The sequence below is a fragment of the Fringilla coelebs genome, assembly GCF_963513975.1.
Source record: "Fringilla coelebs genome assembly, chromosome: 4".
Taxonomy (NCBI): Eukaryota; Metazoa; Chordata; class Aves; order Passeriformes; family Fringillidae; genus Fringilla; species Fringilla coelebs.
The window spans coordinates 40,075,534-40,099,680 of NC_140032.1; the positions used below are offsets into that span (position 1 = coordinate 40,075,534).

Sequence of the window (24,147 nt, forward strand, 5' to 3'; positions counted from 1 at the left end):
TTTCATCTGAGAAAACATATTGCATTTTTCACCACTGCTTTTCCTTTATGTTCTGTCTTTTCTTTGACTTTTCCTGGTTGTTTCCTCAGTGACTCCCTCATATGAGTATTAAATAATGATGAGAAAATTTTTGGTGCAGCACAACGGAATTGATACTGCTGTCCCAAATACTACCACCATTTTTTCTTTTTTCTGTTGTGCCACATGGGTTGTCCTATATCTACTACATTTATTCAAGTCCACAATTGGATTGTCACTATTGTAAGTGTTTATTATACAGCTTATGCTAAAGTAATATTGCATCTCTGAACTTGTACATTTTATTTTCACAGAAACAGACCTGTAAAGATGTTTATGTGGTGGTCCACTGTTTTACTTCTTGGATGCATTTTGCTGGGAGCAGAGGGGTGGCCAGTCAAGGAAGGATACAGCTTTAGGCCCTATCAGCCCCTAGTAAGATTACGACACAAGGTATGGATTATTCTCTAATAGTTCTTCCTTTTCTTCCATGGTCATAAAATACACTCTAGCCTTGTCTTTTTTTGTGTTTATTGGAGTAATGTTCAGAAATTAACTTTTTCAAGGGGAATGTGATAAAATCTGTTTTAGCTTTAAAAGATAGAAATTAGTTATATTTACAGAAACTCAGAGGGGGAGCCAGGAGAGGCTCTTGTATAAAGCAACTCTCAGCATCTGCTTTAGGCAATGACTTGTCCCAGTCCTCAGTGAATTTCAATCCAAGCAGCATACAGGGAAACTGCTCATCAAAGAATAGTGTTGAAGTTAACTGATGAATAGAAGCTTGTTTGCAAGAGGAAGGTGTTCCCAGGACTTGCTGAATTTGGCAGTTTTGGACCATGGCAAAGTGCAGATGTTTTTTGAGTTACATGGTTCCCATTTTCAATGACTATGTGCCATTCAAATTTTGCCCACCTGATGCTCCTTTGTCATGAATCCAGGACTCCCAAAACAGTTCTCAGCTGCCCTTCTTCTGGTAGCTAAAAGGGAAACTTCTGTGGTGGTTCTGTAAAACAAGGAAAAAGGCTGTAATATTTCCATGGGCTGTCTAAAGTTAGCATAGTTCTGATCAACTTAATTCTTTCTTGGCATGGTAGTCATGTGAGCAACATCTGAGGTGCCTTAAGACCTACAGTCAGGCTAAGAGAGATGATAAAAAAATTTCACCTTTCTGAATTTTTGTTCTACAAGTAAAAGGTCTGAATTATAGCCAGAAATTCTAAATGTTAGTTTCTATTAATGTTTCAAGATACTGCTAGTTTTATTTCTCAGTACCTTTTTGTAAAGTATGAAAAATATTTCTTTTTGATCGTCAGTTTAATAAAAAGACCCAATATTGTGTAATTCTATCTCAGCATATAAAGAGGAACTGACAACATTAGTTCTCAAACAAGTAGAATACTTACCTATTAGCTAATTAATGTATGCTATGTAGATTAAATACAAAAAGTTTCTTAACAGATAGAAAGTAAAATCTTAAAATCATACAATTATGCACCCTCTAGGGAATGCTCTCTAACAGAATAAGACTGAATCAGGCCACAGTCAAGGAAATAAATAACTGTATCAGCACACAAGTTTTTATGCTGAGTTTTGAATAATACTCAGCATATGACTTTGTCTCGTCACTTTATTTCCATTTGACAGCTGTAAGCAAACTGAAATAAAATAGCACAAAAATGTACTTTGAAATCTAGAAGGAAGAGAGAGACTAGTAATGAAACCATGGAATAAATCATGTGAGAGAGAACTCACATGTGCAAAAAACCCCAATAAAAAACCATGAAGACTGTGAGAGCAATGAAGGACAAAATACGGGGTATTAGCATTATAGGGGGGGTTAGATGGTCTCTGGTCTTAATGAATGCAGGTGGAGCTATTCATGTGTTGCTATTACTTAATTATGCTTTTAATATGCTGATAACTCTCATATAATTCTTGGAATATGCTGTAATAAACTTTTAAAGTTTAATATTGGGGGAATCACACAGACATATGCAAATAACATGCAAATAATTAAAACTTGATATAAAACTTTGTATTGAAAAATATGGTGGGTTTTTCCTTCGGCAATGCATCTAGATAAAAATTGGTTTTGTATAGTTGAGCTTTTGGTATTAGGGACATATGTTTCTATTAAAAAATCCTAGGGATATAAAACTTTTCTAAAGTCAATTTTTAAAACCAACTTTGGCGCAGATAGGCATACTCAAAATGTAAATAATATGGGAAAAAACTTTCTGCTTCAATCAAACACTTAATAAATCAAGTGCTTAGATTAAGTTATGCCGATAGAATTCTTACTGCAAACAGATGATAATGAATATATGGAGTTATATTTGCTTTGATCAGGCAATATGTATGCAAGTTTATGTGTGCAAAGATTAAAAAAAGAAAAAAGATGATTAATCTCTCTTGCTCTAATAAAGGGGGAATTTATCTGTCTTGAACAATAGTCCAACCAGAGCAACTTTAAATGTCAACCTGCAGGGAAATGCAATCCTGTTGGTACTTAGGTATTATCTTGAGATAATAATTGTGTTTGTGGTGGAAACAGGCATTCATATCATAAAGGTTGTACTGTTTTAAAGGGGATTATGAATGATTTCAGCTTCTCATGCATAGAAATTACAAGTAGGAATTTATTCTGTATGTATGATAATCTGAAAGCATAAGAACTGCATTTCTATGGAAAAAACTTTATAAATAGAAAAAATTATGCATAAGGGAACATTATTTTACTTTAAGCACTGGAACAGATTGCCTAGAGAGCTTGTTGAGTCTTTATCTTTGCAGATGTTTAAAAACTGTCCAGGCATGTTCTGGGACAGCCTGTTGTGGGTGACCATGCTTGAGCAGGGAGATATGACAAGGTGACATCCAAAGGTCCTAATGTTCTTTGATCATGTGCTTCATTATAGTTCACCATTAATTATAGTAATGTTCATTATCGTGGCTGTTATAATGGTAATTAGGATCAAATGTTTGACTGCATTATTTATATATGAAATATTCAAACCTGGGAAGAGATGAGTTCTCTTGAACCAGAACTGAGAACGATTATTACAAAGCACTCTTCAAAGTTGTTTTCAGTCCCCTTCCCTTGTTTATCTGCCACAACTTCCATTTATGTGGTTATGCTGAAAAGTACTAGGCTGTGTCTGAACAGCATGTGAATTTCTTGTTGAGCCAGGTAATCCTTGGTTCTTCATTTGTCAAAACACTGGAAAAGTTTGTAAGGTACTTTCCATTTGGGAGTCTTCTTGCATTGCTGCTGAAGTAATGTGAGCAATTTGCTAATACCTAGGTTCCCACCTGATATTGTTAGGAAGTATTTTTAGCATCCTAATGAATTTTCTTCTGGTAATTTGCATGCCTCTGACAGAGACCAATGTTTATGCAATGTCTTCAGTGAAAGAGTGTGTGCTCTGAGATTTCCAGGTATAAACAGGCAGGTGGCAGCCAACAGAATGGCAACAGTTGGCTGCAGATTCTCTGTCAGACGCTAAGAAATACGGAATATAGCCTGTACATCCATATGTATGCTCCAGAGCATGCCAGCTCTGCATATCTAACTAACACGTGCCTGCACAGCCCTCCTTGGCAAGCCAGGTGGTTCACATGGCTTAGGAGGGAATAATACAGATGACAGTGCCTCCTTGTTAATGATCTCACGGGTGGGGAGCAGTTCAGTTTGGGTCTCAAGGGACAGTCAGTGACGATGTGACTTAGTCCTTGTCCCCTGGGCTCCTTTTACTTAGGCCCAGTGCTGAACTTTTGAGGTTAGGACAATCAGGTTCCCAATATTCAGAGCATACCCCTCACCGAGAGCAAGCACTGCCCTGACAACATGGATGGGAACAGAGAGAGGGGAGACTCCAGGGAAGTCAGAGTTCAGCCTGAGCCTCAGCCTTAGCCTTGGCCTGTGCAGGATGCTCCATCAGAAAAGAGCTTCTGTTTTCCACCTGAGCAGGAGTGTCTGGAGGATACAGCAAAGGGGATGTGCTGGGCTTTCACTGGTTTGTGGTGATCTGTTGATTCAAACTGCTTTCCAGCCTTGTTTGTTTTCATCTTGTTTTTACCAAAGGGTTAGGGGGAAGAGACTCAGCTGTGCAATCCTCACTCTTGTCTGTGATATTTCTGCAGACTAAAATACTTCTTTTAACCTCCTATAAAAAACCTGCTTCTCTTCATTTTCTCTCTCTCCTTCCGTACTTACTGTTGCTATTTGCTGCTAAATTCATTAGTTCAACCCTGATTCATGTTAAATTAGGGCTCAGAGCTAGGTCAGGTTAGAGGGTTTAGGTTACATTAGAATAAGATCCAGTTTAGAAGTGTTTAAGCAATAAGGACTTTGAATTAAAAAAAGCAAGAGAAGAACATAAGCTTCTGTTCTATGTTATTAAAAGCAAGTTTGAATGCATAAGCACAGAAAAAATCCCATGTATGACTTTTAGGTTTTTACCCAAAGCCCATAAAATGTTCTCCCTCTACTAAGAGCACTGAAACACCTGTAAAATATAGACAGCCTGAGTGTTCAATGATTTTATTGTCATTTAGGGTGTCGTGGCCAAGAAAGAAATGTGCAGAAAGTAGTATTCCAGGATTCAAAAATAGCCTGTGCTTTCCCTGTGTTGTCTGGTCTCCAAACAACCTGAGATTTATAGCTCACAGTGTCTATCTGGAAAATCTGTTTGCTTGCAGGATCTGAGAAGTCATAAAATTTGATCCTGTAAAATCCTCTGTCCTAGAGAGAGAAGGGAAAAAAAATCTGTTGAAGATGAGCAGTGAATCCTGAGGACTAAGAACAGAGCTTTTCCTGTCATGTCAGTGCTGTTCTCAGCTCTAAAATTACATGAGGATTTTCTTCCTTCTGAGGTTCCATGAGCCCAGTATCTATGTCCTATGCAAATTCCAGGATTAGAATAAGCAAGACTCAGTTTTACTTTTTCCCCCTTAATCACTTTTAAGTGTAGTCCAGAAGTCCTTTTTTGTTGTTGCTGTTTTGTTTTGGCTTAATTTTTATTTTATTATCCTTTTATCAGGGAAGGAAGGAATTCTGCAATCTAATCTGATTTTTCCTGTGGGCAACAGCATTAAAAAGGCATGTGGAATGTTTTTTTTTTTTTAGCCCCATTGCAATCACTGTTCCTTAATAAGCTAATATCAATTAAACATTTTATTTCTACTGTGTCTCACTACATGCTCAAAGCATTTTTTAAGTCTTAGGAAAGTTGCTTCTATAATCCTTTCTCCGACTTGTCAGTCACTGGGGGGTGTGGAGTGTCAAAATCTGGAATTAAGGCAAGGTGGATTCTTCCTTTCAAGATGCCTGCTGATACTTATTAGCAATGACTGTCTTAAACTTGTAGTCAAATCAAGAGGCCCAGTCAGGGAGCAAAGGTGCATCTTAACCACTTTTGCTGTACCTATCTTTTTTGTTCTTGTTACTGGACATCATCACAGTGGAAAACATTAATCCCAACCAAATATTTTGAGGGGTGATGATAGTCACATGTATTATCTACCTTTTGATTGTCATCGTTTTTTTTTAATTTCACATGCCAGGTTTGCAACAGAGAATGAAAAATAGCATAGTGGCGTATGGAGGCAGTGTAATCATCTTCTCCAGCAGTCAGCTTGGCCTTCTCACATTGAATCCTAGGAGGAGGATTTCCAGTTACCCTCTGCATAGATAAGAAATGCTTTTTTACCTTTCTGGTATTTGGGATTCAATGCAAGCACAATCTGCATCAGCTATCATTTCAGATTCTTGATTAGCATGTTTTTTCATATTCTACTATGATGGCAAATTGTACTCACAAACTGCAATTGCAGTAATAGTAAAACAGAGTCAGGAGATATTTTTTTTAATATATATTACTTGAGGTGATTTGTTCCTGTTTAAATTTGTGCAGTTTGGATTTCTGAGATCATGAAAGATGCCAAATACTTGAAGTGTGTGTTTATGAAATCTGGCTCTTTTCCATAACTTCCTTGTTGCCTCTTTTTCTTTAGGTCCTCAAGACTAATCTATAATTTAATTCCATCTCTTTATTTTTTTTTAATATCGGACAAATGCTTTATTCTATTATTTTTACATTGCTTCTTTTTGTCAGTCTTTTTCCCCATGGATTTAATACTTCTATTTATTGCCTAGAAGATGTAGACTTTTATTGTTTACATTAACCTTTTTTGTCTTGCTTTGTTAAAATAAAAGTGATATCCTGTAGCATAGACAGTACTTATAATATGAGAAATAATATTCAAAAGTCAATGTAAAATTTTATTAAATAATAAATATGGTGTGTAAGAGTTTCATGGTCAACTTCATTTGTGGTTTGTTTTTCACCTCTTATTGTAGTTATCTATCTAAATTCTGTTTTTAAATTATAATAATTTTGTACTTTAAGTATTGGCTTTTTTTTTGGGCTAGCATGGCCTGTTTTTTGTAGCAGGAGGGCTGCAGGAGTGGCTTCTGTGAGAAGCTATGAAAGGCTTCTTGCATGTCTGACACAGCCCCTGTCAGCTGGTTCCAGGATGGACTCACTGCTGACCAAGGCTGAGACAAGCAGGAACGGTGCTAACCCCTGTGATAAGATATTTAAGAAGGAAGAAAAGTTATTGTGCAGATACAACTGCACTAAGCCAAGAGCAGAATGAAAGTAAGTGAGAGGAGCAGCTCTGCAGACACCAATGTCTGTGCAGAAGGAGAGAGAGGAGGTGTTCCAGGTGCTCAGCAGAGATTTTCCTGCAGCCTGTGGTGAGAACCATGGTGAAGCAGCGGTGTCCCCCATGGAGGAGCACAGGCATGCAGAGATGCACCTGCAGCCCGTGGAGGAGATGGTGGGTGCCTGAAAGGAGGCTGGCAGGGACCTGCAGACCCATGGAGAGAGGAGAGCCCGTGCCGGAGCAGGTTTCCTGGTGGGACTTGTGACCCTCTGGGGAACCCATGTTGGAGCAGACTGTGCCTGAAGGACTACACCCTGTGGAAGAATAACCTGTGTTACAGCAGCAGCAGCATTATGTGGAGAACTGTTGGAGATGGGATGGATTCAGGTTGGAGAACTTCTTGGAGGACTGTCTCCTGGGGAGGGTCCCCATGCTGGAGCAGGGGAAGAGCTTCTCTCCTGGAGCGATGTCAGGAACAGTGTGTGATGAACTGACCAAATCCCTCACTCCCCATCTCCCTGTGCTGCTGGGGTAGAACAAATAGAACTCAGGAAGGAGGGAGGAAGGGGGGAAGGTGTTTTTAAGGTCTTATTTTGCTTCTTGTTATCCTGCTCTGATTTTGTTAGCAGTAAATTCAGTTAATATCTCTAATTCTAATGTTTAAAACATTTCTCTAATGTTTTGCCTGTGTCAGTATTTGGTGAGTGATCCCTCCCAGTCCTTAACTCATGAACCTTTCACTATATTTTCTCTCTGCTGTCTGCTTGTGGAGGGGAGTGATAGAGCAGCTTTGGTGGGTGCTGGCATCCAACCAGGGTCAACTCACTCTTGTTTCAAACATTAGTATACTGAGGAAGTGTAACACTGGTGTACAGCAATAAAAGAAAGAAGGAAAGATCTTTCTTACATTGGGCTTTAGTATAAAATAGTATTTGTGCACTATTAGACTCTTCTTATATTGGCTAAGTATTAAGTTTAGCATCCATATTTTTTTCAATATCCATATTTTAAAACATCCTTAATACTTTTATTCCTATGCATGGGGTAGAAAAACAAGTTCACAATAAATTACCTCCTTTTAGGACTGGGAAACTATATCACTGTTTTTAACCATTACTTCTTCATTGCTTACTTTTTTCTGAGTAGGTTTTCAGTTGTCATTTTGAACGGTGATAGTTTTACTAAGCGTGTGATATGCAGTGGGAGCAAAAATTGATATTTTTTAGATAAAACCATATTTAATTAAATAGTACTATATCTTTTTCTTTTTTTTCTTTTACAGTAGTCACTGTTCTGATTTTATGTTACCAAGATGTCAGGTTAAACAACCCATCTGTACTTCCTGTCAACCATGGCTTTTGTAATCTTGTAGTACAAATATTTGCCATCACAATAGCTAAGCAATTTCTTAGCATTTATTATCCTGATTGGCTTAAATTTTTTCATTTGAAATCATTTCAAGGCGGCATGGTAAGAAGCATGGATCTGTGTTTATGTGTATCAGCTTTAGGTGTATTTGATTTGGCTCTCTTCAGCAGCCTTTCCTTTTGAGAATTTTGTAACTGGAAAAATCAGTGGCTTCATCTCCATTGTTAATAAGGCAAAATAGCAGTAAGAAAGTCTCTTAGCTTGTGAACTTACTGAAATAGGCTATTTACTTTAAAATGCCTTCAGTTCTGGGTAAGGTGACTGCTAGATCACAGTGGTTGTTATGACATGTTATTTTTCCTCTTTTATAATTCTGGTGGGATCATATAAGTAGTCCAACTCAGGGCATTGTATTTGTTCTTGATAATTGATTCCTTGGTAAATCATACCAGACAAGAACACTACATCCATCAGAATACTCAAATCCTTTCAACCATGAGCTAAGGGAATGTGATGTCTTTCAGTTTCAGATTTTTTTTCCATTATAAAGGAAACCCAAATAGCAGCATTAGTAACAACAACAACAAGCCCCAGTCTCCTTTAAAAAAATGAGGCTAAAGGATAGGATACCCATTGAAAGCATTAAAGGTTTTGGTATCTGTGCTTAGGCCTGACACAAAGAAAATGGAGAGCTTAATGACAGCCAAATGAAAAGATGTCTAATTACATTTTTTTTCTTATTGTTATGCACTGATACAACAACAGTTAAAGAACTATACTGTTAAGAACATGGAAGCTTAATGCCTAAAACATAACATTCAAAACAAAGCTCTCCCAAACTTTACTAGTACAAAACTGTTGCTATTAAAACTGCTTCATTAACCTGCTCACAGAATCATAGAATGGTTTGGCCTTGAATGTATCTTAAAGATCAGCTAGTTGCAACCCTCCTGCCTTCTCTTCTGTGGGCTGAAGAACCCCAAGTCTCTCAGCCTGTCTTCATAGAAGAGGTTTTTCAGTCCTCTGAGCATCCTGCTTAATGTTCATTGTCAGTTCTATCAAACAACTTTATGGAATTGAATTACCTGCCCAATGCATTCTAACAAAATAGTATTTGAAGTAAGAAAACTCTAACAAGCTTATTCTGTGCCCCTTCTTCCAATGAAAACAAACCAAACAAAAATTATTAGTAATTTGTTTCATGTCTTGATTATAACTCTGGTTATGTAACCTGGAATAAGCAGCCTGTAATTCAAGTCTATTTTCTAGGGATAAGTAAGGCTTATCACTCTCTTGAGGCATCAGTGGAATTTTTATTTCACTAATGTTTCATGAAAACGCCATTGCTTTCTATTACTATTACCTGAGGACTATTGTCATACATCAATGCAAGTAATATTACATAGTCCTAATAGAATGTATTCAACTTGTTGGTATGTGTGTCATTATTTGGTGTTACATAATTTGATGCTACAGTTCTGAAATTAATAGTAACTACTGTATTACTGATAATAAGCTAATAAGCTGATCCCCAAAACAGTAAAGGACTAATCCCACTGTAACAGATAGTGGTATTTTTATAAAGGTCTGAGAAACCATTGCATTGATCAGTCTGACTTTCCAGACAAAGTTCACCTATTTATTTCATTGGTCCTTCATTCCTATTCTGAGGCATGAGTAAAGCATGCCTTTGCAAGAAATCACTGGATCTTCAAATATTTTCTATACCTTCATATACTCAAAAGTTTCTTTTGGTGGTTTATAATTAGCAATTAGTAAAGAGCAGAGATTACCATTTGGAGATATCTGTCTTGTTTTGCCAGTGGCTGCTTCCTGGGACCTACTCCATCATTAGGTGGAACAAATTCAGACTCATTGGTTTGGTACGAGGAAATGTTTTTTAGGACATTATTTGAAGTTTATTATTCAGAACTAAGTCTATTTTATTTTTGTTTACTTCTATAAGTCTAAGACAGGGAAGAAAAATAGATGTCCTTTATATCTTATATATATAATATATGTATATAAAGGAACTGTAATTAAAAATAAAATATTATCAATTAGATTAGAAATTTAGCTATTTACTAGATTGTTATTTCAGCTCTCTGCAACCTTTTTTTTTAAGCTAATTGTTTCCAACTTGAATGCCAAGAGAAAATAACTAAAAGCTTTACAGTACATTGTTTACTGTGCAGCAGAAAAGCTGTAAGCTGTTGTTAGTATATCTGCAGAGTGTATAGCTGAGCTTCATAATTCATTTTGAAAAATAAGTTGAAATTCACTAATCAAATACTGAGTTAATCCTGAATTTGCTAAAATTCAGTAGAAAAAATACGATCTTAATTTTACTTTCTAGTTTCCTAAATGTCACATGGTAGGTAATATTATATAACCTTTCATCATAACTCTGGTTTAAATGAATGTATTCCTTAAACATGGAGTTGAACACTTTACAAAAGGGCAGTTGCAATTGATTAATATTCATATCATGAGCTTCTCTTTTGCTTTGCTACACTTCCTTATTTTCCCTTATAAGATGAATGGTAGAAACAACCTGTTTGTAACCTAGCAATGTCTCAGCATACTGGTTTTAATCAATACTGGTAGATAGACTACAGTTTTAGCCATAATTATGTCTTAATGCAGACTAAATATTACTTGAATTCCTGTTTTGTAAGAAGGTAATTGATGTTTATGCTCTCATGTCTATAATCCCTAATTGTCATTCTTCCTGTAGATTTTCTTCTATCTGTACAAAAATTTGTCAAGAGGAAAAATAAGATCTGAATGAGCCTCAGAAAGACTGAATAATAAAAAGCAAAATACATTATGTGGTTTTAGAAAATTACACTTAAAACCACCTCTGAAACTTAGAAAGAAAAAAGAATGGAGATTTTAGGCAAATTGCTTCCATTTATGTCATTGGGAATTCTGTGGCTAGGATCTATCTGCAGTAGCTTGCCTTTTTTTTTTTTTTTTTCCGCTTTAAGTAGCACATAAGTAGTATATTGTCAGGAAATATTCTACTGTTCAGTAATTCTGAAGGTACCTGGAGCTTTAGGAACTCATGTCAAGGGGAAGGTAATAGAATACCCATTAAATACTGTATCCTAGAATTTCCAGGGATAATTCACTATGCTAAAGTGTTTCTTCTTGGAGATCTCTCTCCTCCTTTGCCTATTCAAGTCTAGAGTGTTCTCAGATAATTGCAAAATAAATATATATACACTGAATACGGTTCTGAGCTATATCAGATAAGAATATCCATCTGCAGCACCTCACTGACTGTCCTGTGTTATTGCATTTCTTTCTTGGTAGGCTTGAAAAAAGTACATCTTATGCTGTCTATGGATGGGGAAGTAATACTACACTGAGTGTCTGAGCATATGAAGTTTAATGCAAAATATGCACAAACAGCAGTAATTACTTCTGTAAAATCTTTATTTACGTAGCTCCTCCAACTTAGCTAAGGAGAGCTGTAGCATGGATTTAGCTACATAAATTGGCTTGAAAAATCTTCAATATATAAGTGGTTTTGTTCATAGTAGTACATGTTTTAATGCAAAAGTATACACTTCTGCTGCTGCTTAATCCATGCATTAAACATCTTAATGCTTAAAGCATTATAAAAACAGCAACGCTGCACAGCAGTATCAAATTGGTAGAATGTTTTTCGATCATGTGCTGTGAAACTGCTTATAAATTTTGAATGTATTTGGCCTGTCATCAAAGAACAAAGTATGAAGACATCATATTAAAGAAGTTGTAGTTACACTGTATTTCTGTAAGAGTGAGCTGCCTAAGAAATCTGTGCAGAGTAACCTTCTGTGCATGTTCTATTGGGATTTTTTTCCTGAGTTCAGCTCAGAACTGTGACCAGTTATAGGACAATTGATGATAATGAGGCGTATGGATAGAAGGGTAACAGCAAATGGAAGAGTTAATCCTTAAAGTCAGCATGTAGATTTTGTTAGATTTTTTTTTCATTGTGGAAAAATGACAAGATTTGGAAAACAGGTCTTTCAGTAAAATGAAGGAATATATATTTGGCCTTTTACTACAGCTTCATTGGGCCTGTAGGATCATTAGGATTCCTCATGGACAAGGTTTTAAGGTATTACATTGGAAACAATAAAAAAAAAAAAAAAAAAAAAAAAAAAACAAAAAACCACCACCAACAACGACAAGATAATTTTACAGTACTACTAAACCCCTACGATTTAGTGAAATAAGAATGCTTAAAATTAAAACCCTAAACTACTACTCAGCTGCCTTTCAATGCAAGAGTAATCAGGGCTTACAGGTCCTGTAGGTGCTTATTTGTCATGGGAACTACCTGCTGCCTGCTACAAGCAGGTCTTTTTACACTAGCATTGTTTTGGAAATGGGTCTATATGGATCGTGAACAATCCTATCAGAAGGAATTGTTTCTTTGAAAATATACTAATCTGACTGACTCTGCCTATTTTAAAAAAGAAATGTTATTTCACAGGACACAACACGCGGTGTATACATTTGGTATAAACCGCGTTACTGTGTCATTAGCAGGAAGCTGCTTCGATTCAGTTGGTACTGAAGGAACATTGGGATTTAGACAGCAGCTTTAGCCCAGAACTGTTTCACCTTGAGGGCAAAGGCTTTGTCTGCTCTGCTTAAGGTGATCCAAAGCTGCTTTTGAGAATAAAATATGCCCTTGCAACCGTCTAGGTCATCTGCTTTTACGTCAGACAGTCCTGAAGAGAAAAACCTGTGGATCTTTGTGTAGAACTTCTTCTGTCCACTCTTCTTTCATAGAAATCACACACTTTGTTGAAGCCTGGTCTAGAGGTAGTTTTCCTTCAGAGTGTGTAATGATGATGTTGAACTTTTTCATACCTTTATTTCTTCTCTGCTTCCTCTTTTAAGTGATTGTAATCTGCATGCAGAGAGGAACAGCTAGTTCAAACTCACCTTCCTGGGTCTGCCATGATTGTTCTTCATGTTCCCCAGAGACCTAAATCAGCAAACCAAGAACCAAGTCAGTGTATTTCACAGTTTACCCTCCCCATCTCTGTGGATGGGCTTTTCTTGGTTTGGTTTTGGTTTTAATGACAATCATTTCACTCTTTATCGAGGCTCCCCAGATACTGTTGGGTTGCTTTCATATAGATTTATGAATTCAAGACTTCATCATGGTTTCTCCACAGGCCTGTAAGGCTTATTCTTTACACTTTAATATTTAGCAATATTTCTGGGAACACCATTAATTCTGAGCACTTCAACAGCTTTATATATTAACTTATTTTTATCTAGCAACCTTGCTTCACATCTTGTTTCCTTCATACAATCTTATATTCATGTGAATATCAATACAAGAACAACCTGTGGCATATTATTTTCTCAGAATTTGCTGCTATAAATGGTGGCAATCTCTAAGAAGACTGGGCTGTGTATGCAGAATACCAGTTCAAGAATTCTGCTGCAAACATTAAACTAAAAAGCTTTCTGCAGTAAATAGCATTCTGACAAGAGCAAGAGGAAAATGCTTCACTTTTTGCACATTCTTTCTTCCTTACCATAGTAAGCAAGGCCTTGCTTACTGCTGCTTAACAGAACAGCTTTACAAATGTAAATGTCATTGCTTCTGCTTTGCATGCATTTCTAGTTTAAATTGCAATTGTACTGCTGTTGCTAAGAGTCTGCTGAAGTCTGATTCTATAAAACTTCTTTGAAACACAAATGTTCAGCCTAATGTCATTGATCAAATTGAGTCTGAGAATAGTTTACCAGATTGCTTTGTGCAGTATGTGTGCTTTTACTCCCTGGCTGTGACCATGCTGCCATTTCACCCAGGAATAAAAGGTTTCTGTACATTTGTAATTCAGAATTCTTGTAATTAAAGTTGTTGTATTAATTTAAGTGAATATATTGTTAATTCAGCTACTATATCTTGTACATGTTGTAAAATAATAACTATTCTGGTACCTCTCTTGTTATGAAAGAAAATGAAATACTTTCTTTAATAACAATTATTCTATTATTATTATTATTGTTATCAGTATCAGTATAGTACCCATACTGCAGAATTAGCCATCAAGGTAATGAACAGAAAACAGATTTTCTGCATTTTAAATATGTTTTATTATATGTCTAATGGTAACTTTTTGTTATAAAATGTTAGAAAAGCAAGTAACTTTACACTCTTTTTCGTCAGCTTCTGTAATTAATGGTGTATGCTTATTAAATTTTTTTAATGTTTGTCACATGTCAAGGACAATCTACTATACACTTTATACTAATTAGTACTTTGTTTATTTTAGGAATTTGATTAATTCAGCCGCCACTTTTTAAATAGAGCCAGCATAGCAAAGGAGGCTTTGTCTGAGTTTTCCAAAGACAAAGTAAGGCTCCTCTTCTTTATCAGTGGCCCACTCTGGCAGACACATACCCAGATCCTCAGCAGATGATTCAGGCAGAGCCATAAGTGGGGATCTGTATGAAATACAATTATGTAGTTTGCCTTTTAAAAAACATAGAATTAAGTGGCAGTCAGAATGCTTCTATGTGCAACATCCAAGGTTTATAAACAGTAATTTTCTTTCAAAAAGGGAAAAAACAAACAAAATTCTCATGATATATATTTAAATGAGGCTAAGAAATGAGCTTTACTTTTTCTTCAGTGGTTGGTGTATTTTCTTAGTTCTAGAATTTCATCTAACTTTACAGATCAGCTCTGGTCTTTCTTATAAATAGCTTTGTACTTTCTTGGTAAATTAAGAGTCCTTTTAATCATCCTTCTTTACACCCCTTATTGCTAATATGAAGCCCTTATAAATAAGACTTGGTACTTTGCCAATCTTATTTAGCAAACATGGTATTTCTGAATAATGATATCAAAATGTTTTAAGAGATGTTGATAGTGTTTGTGTATTAAGACAAAAAAGAAAAATAGCACTAGAAAAAGAGGCTCTTTGGAAAAGCATTTGTTTATATTTAAATAAGTTTCTTTGCAGAGCCTCATTTGATTTATATTGGAAATAGTTTATGACTTACGATTTGTAGCAATAGTAATTTTTATGGTCAGCCATCTGTGAGAGTTTTCAGTTCACAAACATAACAGAAAATCTGACATTGTCTTCATGAAAAGTTTACTTTAAATTCAGACTTTTGGGCACACAGGAAAGATTTCTTTACAGTTCTAATATGTTCTGCGTTGATACATTTCGTCAGGCTGATGCACTGTAATGCAACACAAAGCCATAAAATGCCATTCAACCTGTCTGAATCATTTGTTTGGAGAGTGGTAAACTCAGAAGTATTTTGCTATATTGAAACTGATAAAAATATCCTGGAATGCAAAATGGCTGATTCTATTTACAGATGGCACATATCAGCAGGTGCCAGTATGGTATTGTAGTTCATGTAATCATTCTAGACATAGAGATCCAGAATGATTACATGAATGAGGATATATATATATATATGTGTGTGTGTGCATGTATATAATTTATTTTAAAATTTATTTATATATAGATTTTTATTGTTAACATTTTGGGTAGAAATACTTTGCTTATATATCATAATTCAGTACAGGAGAAAAATAACAGAAATATGTGTAATAATAGTTTTATAAAGTCCTCAACACATGGGTTTATACAGAAATATGTTTTACTTAATACTAGGATGGTTGCACATTTATATATTTTCTAATATATATGGGTAGAATTTTGTTGTTTTCAGGCCAACAAGCATTAAAATCCTAGCCCACTGCACAAATGCAGCTGGAAATAAATGTCATTATGAACAATTGGTTCATTATTAATCATACTGCAAGTTTCAATAGTTCTTTCACCTCTTTCACATTCCAGGACCCTGGAAAATTTCTTTAATTGTTTGTGTGTTGCCCATGAGGATGAGCAGTTCCTATTTCCCTGAGCATCTGAAATTAATTTTTCTAAGTTAAAGGTGCTTTTAACATTGGGTCACTAGCATAATTCTACAGAAAATATTTCACATCATTTATCTTTCAATATTAAAGAGGAATCTGTATTTAATTCACCCTCAATATAAACTTGTCAATGTTTTTTACCTCTGTGTTTTCTGTTGAAAATTCTTATCTAGCAAGATTTCTCTAGGCAGAAAACCGTTTTCTGAGTTCAGAGATGTTACACCTAATTTAATCACTGGTTGATTTTGAAATAACTTGAGGTATAGAGACTTTTCTTCTATGTGGGTGCTCTTTGCTGCTACCAAGCATCTTGGTCCAAGGGATATCACACCGAGGTTGGTCTGTGATCCGCTATGAAAGTCTTTTCTTTCTAGTTTGAATGGCAGCTTAAAATTAAAATTTGAGTGTTTTGATAAAGCTAAGCCATAAAAATATGCTCCAAAATCTTCAGCTGAAATTAAAGAAAATAAAGATATTAGAAAAAAAAGGTCTGAAAATATATTTTCAGTTGCCTCCTTTCCTTGAAAGCTTAACACAGTTCATTAAAAAACCCCTACAATCTGGCTTTTTTAAATGTTAAAATTTCATCTAAATCCTTTTGTTTCTACTCTAAAATTTGCCAAGTTTGTTGCATTCTCTTCTTCCTAAAAGTAATTCTCATCCTAATTAGTGTTTCTCTTCTCCTTTGATATCAATATTTGACTTTTAATGTTGCTTTCCTGCAAGGCTACTATGATCTAGTAATCAGTTATTGGATTAAGTCTTTAGAATCTTTTGCAGCTTTGTTGGCTAAAAATCACATTCTTCTGATTTCAAACTAAAGAGAGGAGAAACGACTAGTGAGTTTTGTGGAACTGAACAGTATCTGTGGTGCCCATAAAATTCCACCATCCAAAATGCTAACACAACTTGGCTACATCTTAACTCTAAATCTTGATGGTTGGTTGATATTTTAATAAGCACAGACTTCTTATCATGAACAAGATTCTCTGAGTTTACACTGCCCTATTAAAGGCTAAGTTTCACTGCATGACTTCTAAGGATATATAAAATAAAAATTACAAGCAAGTTTTCTTTTAGAAGACTTCAAGAAAGTACTAGACAGATCCTCTAAACCAAATGTTGACTGTAGTGTAAAATGAAACGCAAAAGAACTTCAGTAATTCTAAAACTATTGCTTTAAATTTAGTATAGCATGAAAATCAGCATGGCATGAAAATTGATTCTGGTAAATTCTTCACGTCATATCCTGTATTTCAGGAAATACCATTAGTTTGGTTTAGGAAATACTAAAAATGTATCTAGTACGTCACATTTTACTAATAATGAATTTTTTCCTTTTTTTTTTTTTTTTAATATCTTACTAGTGTTTCTAATGTAGTCATGGAAAAATTTGAAAACCTATTTCCCAAATACATGCAAGTTTTGACATACTTATTTGTTTGAAAAGAAACAAGAAAGGAATCATTGACTTAGATTTGCAAAATTGGGTTGCAGGGAACAACAAAAATACAGCATCACTAGCCATATTATTTAAAAAAATTTAAAATGTTGGAACAACATGTATTACTTGAGGATAAGATGGCCTTAAGCTTAAGGTAATGTTAAGTAAACATTTCCATGTCCCTAAGAGTTAGAAAATATTAGCAGATTTACTGTTAAAAGAGATTGTATTGGTGTAGAAGTATTAATGTCTTTCTGTAGATTTCTATGCACAATCTGGATACTTTTAAGACTCAATGAGCCTCTTATGAGCACAGTAATAAGTCCTTGGTCTATATAGGTAAAATAAAACAGTGCAATTAATACTGAAGGGTAATCAGTACACTCTCTTTGTTATCAAAAGCTAAAATGCTTAAAAATGCCCATTGAAAATCGCAATAAAAGAAAAAAAGCTATGTACCTAACTTCCTTTTCTTGTTAAAATTGTAAAAGAAAAGCCATCTTTTAATGGAACAAAATTTAGAAGTGTATTGCATTTAGCCTAGTCCTAATGCTATTTTAGCTGGCATAAATTTATACAGCAGCAAATATTTGAAGAATTGCAATATCCAAAATAAAGAGCATCCTTTTGAGCAAATATTGTGTAAAATTGAAGTTTGAAATTTTGGGGGCAGATTAGTACCTTGAGTGATTGTTCATGCTTCACAATTACATCATGGAACAAATCCCAGTTTTACAGGGACTTGTGCAGTCGAATTATGAGCATTTCCCAAGACAGAGGTCGTGACAGAGACTGCATGGCCCCATTGGGTTATGTGTTCCAGCACTTAATCCCAGTCATTGTGGGAGGGGAAAAAAAAAAGTGAAAAACATAAGTTTAAAAATGGGTTATATAGGACTCTTTAGACATCAGGCAAAGTGTAGTTGATTTTACTTTGGAGCAGGATGGAGCAGGAACTACACTGTCTCATTTGGGTCATGTATGTCTATGATTTTATGCTTTTTGTGATAACTAATTCTGCAATTAATACATTTTTCTGCTCTTAATTGCAGCAGGAAAAGAATCATGAAAGCTCAAGAAATAAAGGTAAGTGCCAATTGTTTTCAAAATGTGGACATTCTTATAATTATCACAAATGTAGCATTCATTTTTGGTAAAAAAACATCCAGATGGATTGTTTGCTAAGTATTTTAGTATTTGAAATGACAAATATATTTTTAGGAAAGGATTGAAATTTAGAAGGTAAATATATTAGCTACTATTTTTGGAACCCTGAGATGAACAACACTGATTGCTGCACTCTGGATGGGATGGGCTGCGAAGTTTCTCACTGAGTTTGTGTCCTTGACTATGGCTGGTTATTATCCTTCCATAAAACATCAGTACCATCAATTTAGCTTCTCCCTTTCCATTCAGTAAATCTGAAACTGGGTGTGATTCCAATTTGTGCACAAATTAGTCATGCCCTTAGTAGGTTGCCTTGCAAAACAACTGTTGTGGGTGGTTTTTGCATACAATTTATATTTTCACTGCACCTTACACTGTGTCACTGTCTAAGCGCTATCTGAAATAGAATATCCAGGTTAAATAAACAACCTTTTATCAAGAATACTAAGACTTCCAAAACTCAAAGGTAGATTTCATACCTTTTTTTTCCTAAAAGAAAGTATGTGAAGAGAGAGAACATCCAAACCTCTTCATTAAAAATTGCTAAGCAAAATTGCTAAGCAATTTCATTAAAAATTGCTAAGCAATATTGTCAATGGTGGCAAAGCTTGTGTGCTTGATATTTTAGTTTTTTATAGAGATAGGAAATGAGATACTTTAAAAGGGAAACAAGGAGAAAGGAGAAAGGAGAAAGAGTGTCAGATAAATGTTGCAAAGAGAGGAGGGAGTTAAGTGACAAACCAAACTATACAACCTATATCTTTTTTATTACCTTAGGAAGCAATGTGTAATCATATCACCTGAGTTAGCTGTTCTTAGTTCAGTTATTTATCACAGTACTCATTCATCCCCATTTTCTTCCTTTCTCTCGCATGGAGGACAAACAAGCAAAGCTAAAGCTGATGGCTGGTTGGAGTTGTGTCAGGACAATTACATTGTTTATGATGATATGATAATTTACATCATCTGAATGACCTATGGTCCTTCATTTGAAGACTGTGAATGGGAAAAATAATTGAACCAAAAAATTCCCTCTATTTTCAACCCATTTGTGATTTATAATTTTCTTTTCAGAGGTAATACAATATAAAGGTGAATCTTCTCTAGATGTAGTGAGCATATCCATGATGTATTGTTCAAAACACTTTCCTGTCTGATAACTTAATACCAATTATAAAAAAGACTTTGACAAGTCAGATCAGATTACAGGAATAAATTATTTGTGAAAACTGAAGGATTCTGAAATGGGCCATTCTTTGTGGACTTTTATGATTTATGTCAGTTATATATGATGTTTGACAGTCTTTCTCACACACCACCATGCTATTGTCAGGAGGTCATCATGGTATGTATCTGAGCAAAAGTAAAAGTAGGAACACAGTAATGAGCTGGATGGGAGTGCCCATCTTATTCATTAGCTGTTAATTTAGTGAACTAACCAGGGAAACAATTTTCAAAGGATTGCCAAGTGTTATCCACACCTTCAAACAAAGGAACCCATTAAACTCTACTTGAATGGAGATATCCATTCTCTCCAGCTAGGCAGTGATATTGGTGCTGAGCTGCACAAAATTTGTTGTGATTGTATCTGTAACATCACTTGAGGACATATTTAACCTGCTAAACTTCCTGCAAGATATGTTTGTCTCTGCCTAAACTGACAATTCAACTTGGAAGATTTCAGTGGTCTGGAATACTAATTATGCACAGAGTAGTCTTTGAAACAGGAATCTATCTAGAGGTATACTTTATTGCATAATGCTATTTTGAGGTGAGTTTATTATTGGGGTTTTTTTGTGGTGTTCTTTTTTCATATTCTTGGAATTTATTTGTTTTTATGTGTTCTCTATCCATGTAAGTGAAAAGTTTCAGAAAGATATTTTTATTTCACTTAGAGAATGTATAATCTTAAAATTCTTTCTACTTAAAATACTGGTTAGTATGAAACAAGACAAAATGTTTCAGTATGAGCTTTTTTGTCTTGTCAATGAGTAACCACAGTTCACATGCAATATGTAAATGTTTTGTGCTCTGCATATGTTCTTCTGAGATAGGTAAATTTTCCTCAAGTTCTTGGGATGGGTTTCTAACAATATTCCTTACACTCTACTTATTTCAACCACTACATATGATGAAAGGACAAAAAGTTTTCTGTGGTTTCTTAACAGTTCTGATGCTTTCAGAGGCAATGTTGTCCTCTTAATTCAGAAGGCAAGTTCATAGTTACCAAGTGAAATGCTGACGTCTCTTTTGTGCCTTATAACTTCTGTTGAAGTCATTAGTTCAATACCTAATTTTTATTAATAATTTAATTAGATTTTATTTTTAAGATTGCAGCAGAATTCAAGTCAAATGCTTTTTTGACTTCAGCAGGATCAATATATTAGTATAAAGGAGCACTCTGTGTATTTTATTATGTTCTAAATACCTGTGAATTTTTCATTTTAACTAATTTATAAAAATTGCTATAAAATACATCTGATTCCTATTTTTATTTTAATAACTATGTTTTTATTGTTCTGTAGTGTCTTTTTTTCTCCTGACACATTTCTGAACTGTTTGTTTTTCCCATCTGTTGCTTCTCCTTTCTGTCTCCAAGTCAATCACACCAGAATAGAAGCCAATACTCAAACACCCCCTGTTCTGACACTAGTCCCATCTCTTTCTGATCTGTGATATTCTTTTCCTTGTTTTACTTAACAGGTAACAGATCTTTTTCTACACTGTTTGAGAAAAGCAACACTGCTTTTATGTGAAACAGGATGTTAATGTTTTACAGTTTTAATGTATGTTGGCCAACTCATGCTTCTGAGGATTTTTTGTATGTGAAAATGATTATCACCAGGGAAAAATACAAACGAAATTAGTTTTATAACACTTCTATAATAGGAAAGAAATAACAAGGCAATTACCAACCAAACCTTGCTTACTTTTAATTGCTACCTTGAAGTCCCATTTGACCTTTCTTACCTTTTTTTTCCAGTGTTAACTCCTTCAGGCAAAAGAATGTTTTGTTTCCAAATCTATAGTGGAAGATAAAATAGATATTTTTTTGTAATGATTTGGAAACATCAGAAATTGTGTTACATTTAAGCAATGTACAGAATTTTCTTCCCAGCCTATGTTTGACTTTGGAGACATTAATGTGCTTTTAATAAATAACGTTATAAACTTTAAAGTACAAATAGTTTCTGAAAGTATTATTCTGAAAAAATTTTACTTCTGAAGTACCAGAAGGTTGACCTATTTTAGCTATTTGCAAAACATTAAAGGCATCTCAATTCCTTTTCACAGAAAAAACACTGGAACACAGGAAATCATGAGCCACAAAAATATTTCAGCTAACTGGTAGTGCTTCAGAACAGTCCCTAAGCTTAGTAATAATTTGAATTACAGTACCATAATTTATTTTTTGAGAATTAAAAAATTGATTTCAGTATAGAGAAAAAAAGTGTACTATCTTTCTAAAAAACCACCAACAAAATCAGAAAAATGTCAGAATTTAGACCAAGAGTAAGGTGGTGGTTGTGTTGATATTGAGCAATGATACAATAGTGTAACTTTGCCAAATAGTTCTGGCAACTTAAAGAACACCTTTTGAAAGGTAGAAAAACTGCTCCACCTAAGATTTGGAAAATACGCACTTTTCATAACATTTTCAAAGTGTGCAGGCAAGGAATTTTAATCATATTAATTTGAAGAATTTTTTACTTTAGTTAAGAGCACCTGTAGAGGTGTAGTGTACCAGCTGTATAGGATGTTTTAAAATGTTTGCTAGCTGCTATTGATATGAGCTTTGAGCATCACTAATGCTCAAAATTCAACCATTTAGAGAATTTTGACAGACATAATTTTAATTACAACTTGAGTTTCTAATTGTACTCAATACTTCTCACTTTATGCTTATAATCTGAATGTAAAACCATTATTGACTCACAGATTAGTTTCAAAAACATAATTATCTATGATTGAGAACGTATTGCCAGACTCCTCTGATATCATTAACAAACATCTGTTCCTTTTTTAATATTTAGCTACCAAAATTAGAGAGGAAATCATATAGGCATCACCTGCATATCTTACTTGCTTTTTTCCTTTTTAAAAAGTTAGCATACCTTCACAACATTCCTGGTCTTTTCTGAAATTCCAGATTGGTGTATCTTTTTCTGTGCACTCATGAATGTAAGACAAGAAGAAATGGAAAAAAAGCTTAAGAAATTTTTAAATTTAGCGTATTTAAGGGGCAAAATCAGTAAGGCCTTATTTGAATAATAACTTGTAAAAGTGAAATTGTGTCTGGAGATACTATCAGTGGGTGAACAAACTGTTAGATCTATTCTGCAATATATCTGGCTGTTATTACTTTTTGTAATGGACAAAGCTATGCATGTTCTGATGCAGAATGTCTGATACCAACATCATTTGTCATGTTAAAACCATTAACTGTGGCAAAAAATACAGTTCATTACATTCTGTAATGTATCCAGTGATTCAGTTTGTCTACTCAAGCAGTATTAAAATATATTTTAATAATTAGAATAAAGTTATATTAATATTATAATAAGTATAAATATTTTTATTTAATATTGTATGTAATAATGTATGATATAATAATTATCATTATATTAAAATTATTAAACTAATTATTCTTAATTTGTTTTTCAACAGACCTCTATTAATTCTGTGTGGTTAGAATCTGAACTGCAGTCCTCCTGGACTGAACTGACTAATGTTTTAGTTTGTCACGCTTGGGTAGCTTCTCTGTTAGATCAGTACATGTCAGAAAAAAAAGTAGTACTTTAGAGAATATGTGTAGCAACAAAAGCTTGGTAAATGTTTGTCCAATCTGACCTACCTTCAGTTTTGTTCTGAAATTCTTTTCTTTGTCATTATGTTCCAATTTACCTGAGTGAATAAACTTTGAAGAGTTGGTATGAGGATTTTTGAATTAAGAGTGCCAAATCCTATCCCCTTTATCCTGTTCTGTTCTCCTCCAAGGCCTGGTCAACTGAAACTCAAATCTCTTTGTTACTTAAGAATTGTCATAAGAAATGGAGTTCTGTTTTACACCTGAATAAGTCTCTTTTCCCTTTCTTACAAAACACCTACAGATGTAGTGTTATTAACTGAATGTTTTGGAGCGTTCTTTCTTTATGATTGTATTGGAATGGCTTTACCATGATTAACATTTATAGAAATTACAATGGTATGGTCTGAATCAATTCAGAGTCAGATTATGAAATGCATTTAAAAGAAGCAAATTTCTGCATGTGTGAAAATGATTTTAGTATAACAGTTAATCTTAGAATTTATTTTTCAGCAGGCTTGAAACTCATTTTGAGAAAGTAAAGTGTGTGAGTCAGTGTCAGATATCAGTTCTGGGTGGTATATTTGATAACAGTGTTATTACCTGACATAGAAAGTATACAGTAAGAGCCAGGTCTCTACTGTATATACAGATTTATGAAAGTGTTTTCTTATTTCTTTTAAGCAAAGCCTTATTTGACAATGCTGAAATCCAATTTTGCTATCTGTCAATAGAGCACCGTAT

General features: G+C 34.5%; 1 protein-coding gene across 3 annotated transcripts in view; it reads left to right on the top strand.

Moving 5' to 3' along the window:
• Positions 1–348: 348 nt before the first annotated feature.
• FSTL5 (follistatin like 5) overlaps positions 349–24,147 on the top strand; it is a gene marked incomplete at both ends in the record, with an annotated part of 244,126 nt that continues 220,327 nt past the window's right edge. For 2 of the 3 annotated variants that reach the window (XM_084204182.1, XM_084204183.1), the window contains 2 exons: positions 349–471; positions 18,485–18,515. In XM_084204182.1, coding sequence (XP_084060308.1) covers positions 349–471; positions 18,485–18,515 — 154 coding nt within the window. Of the gene's footprint in view, positions 472–18,481; positions 18,516–24,147 lie in introns of all 3 variants that reach the window. The other variant, XM_084204181.1, reaches the window with a different exon arrangement.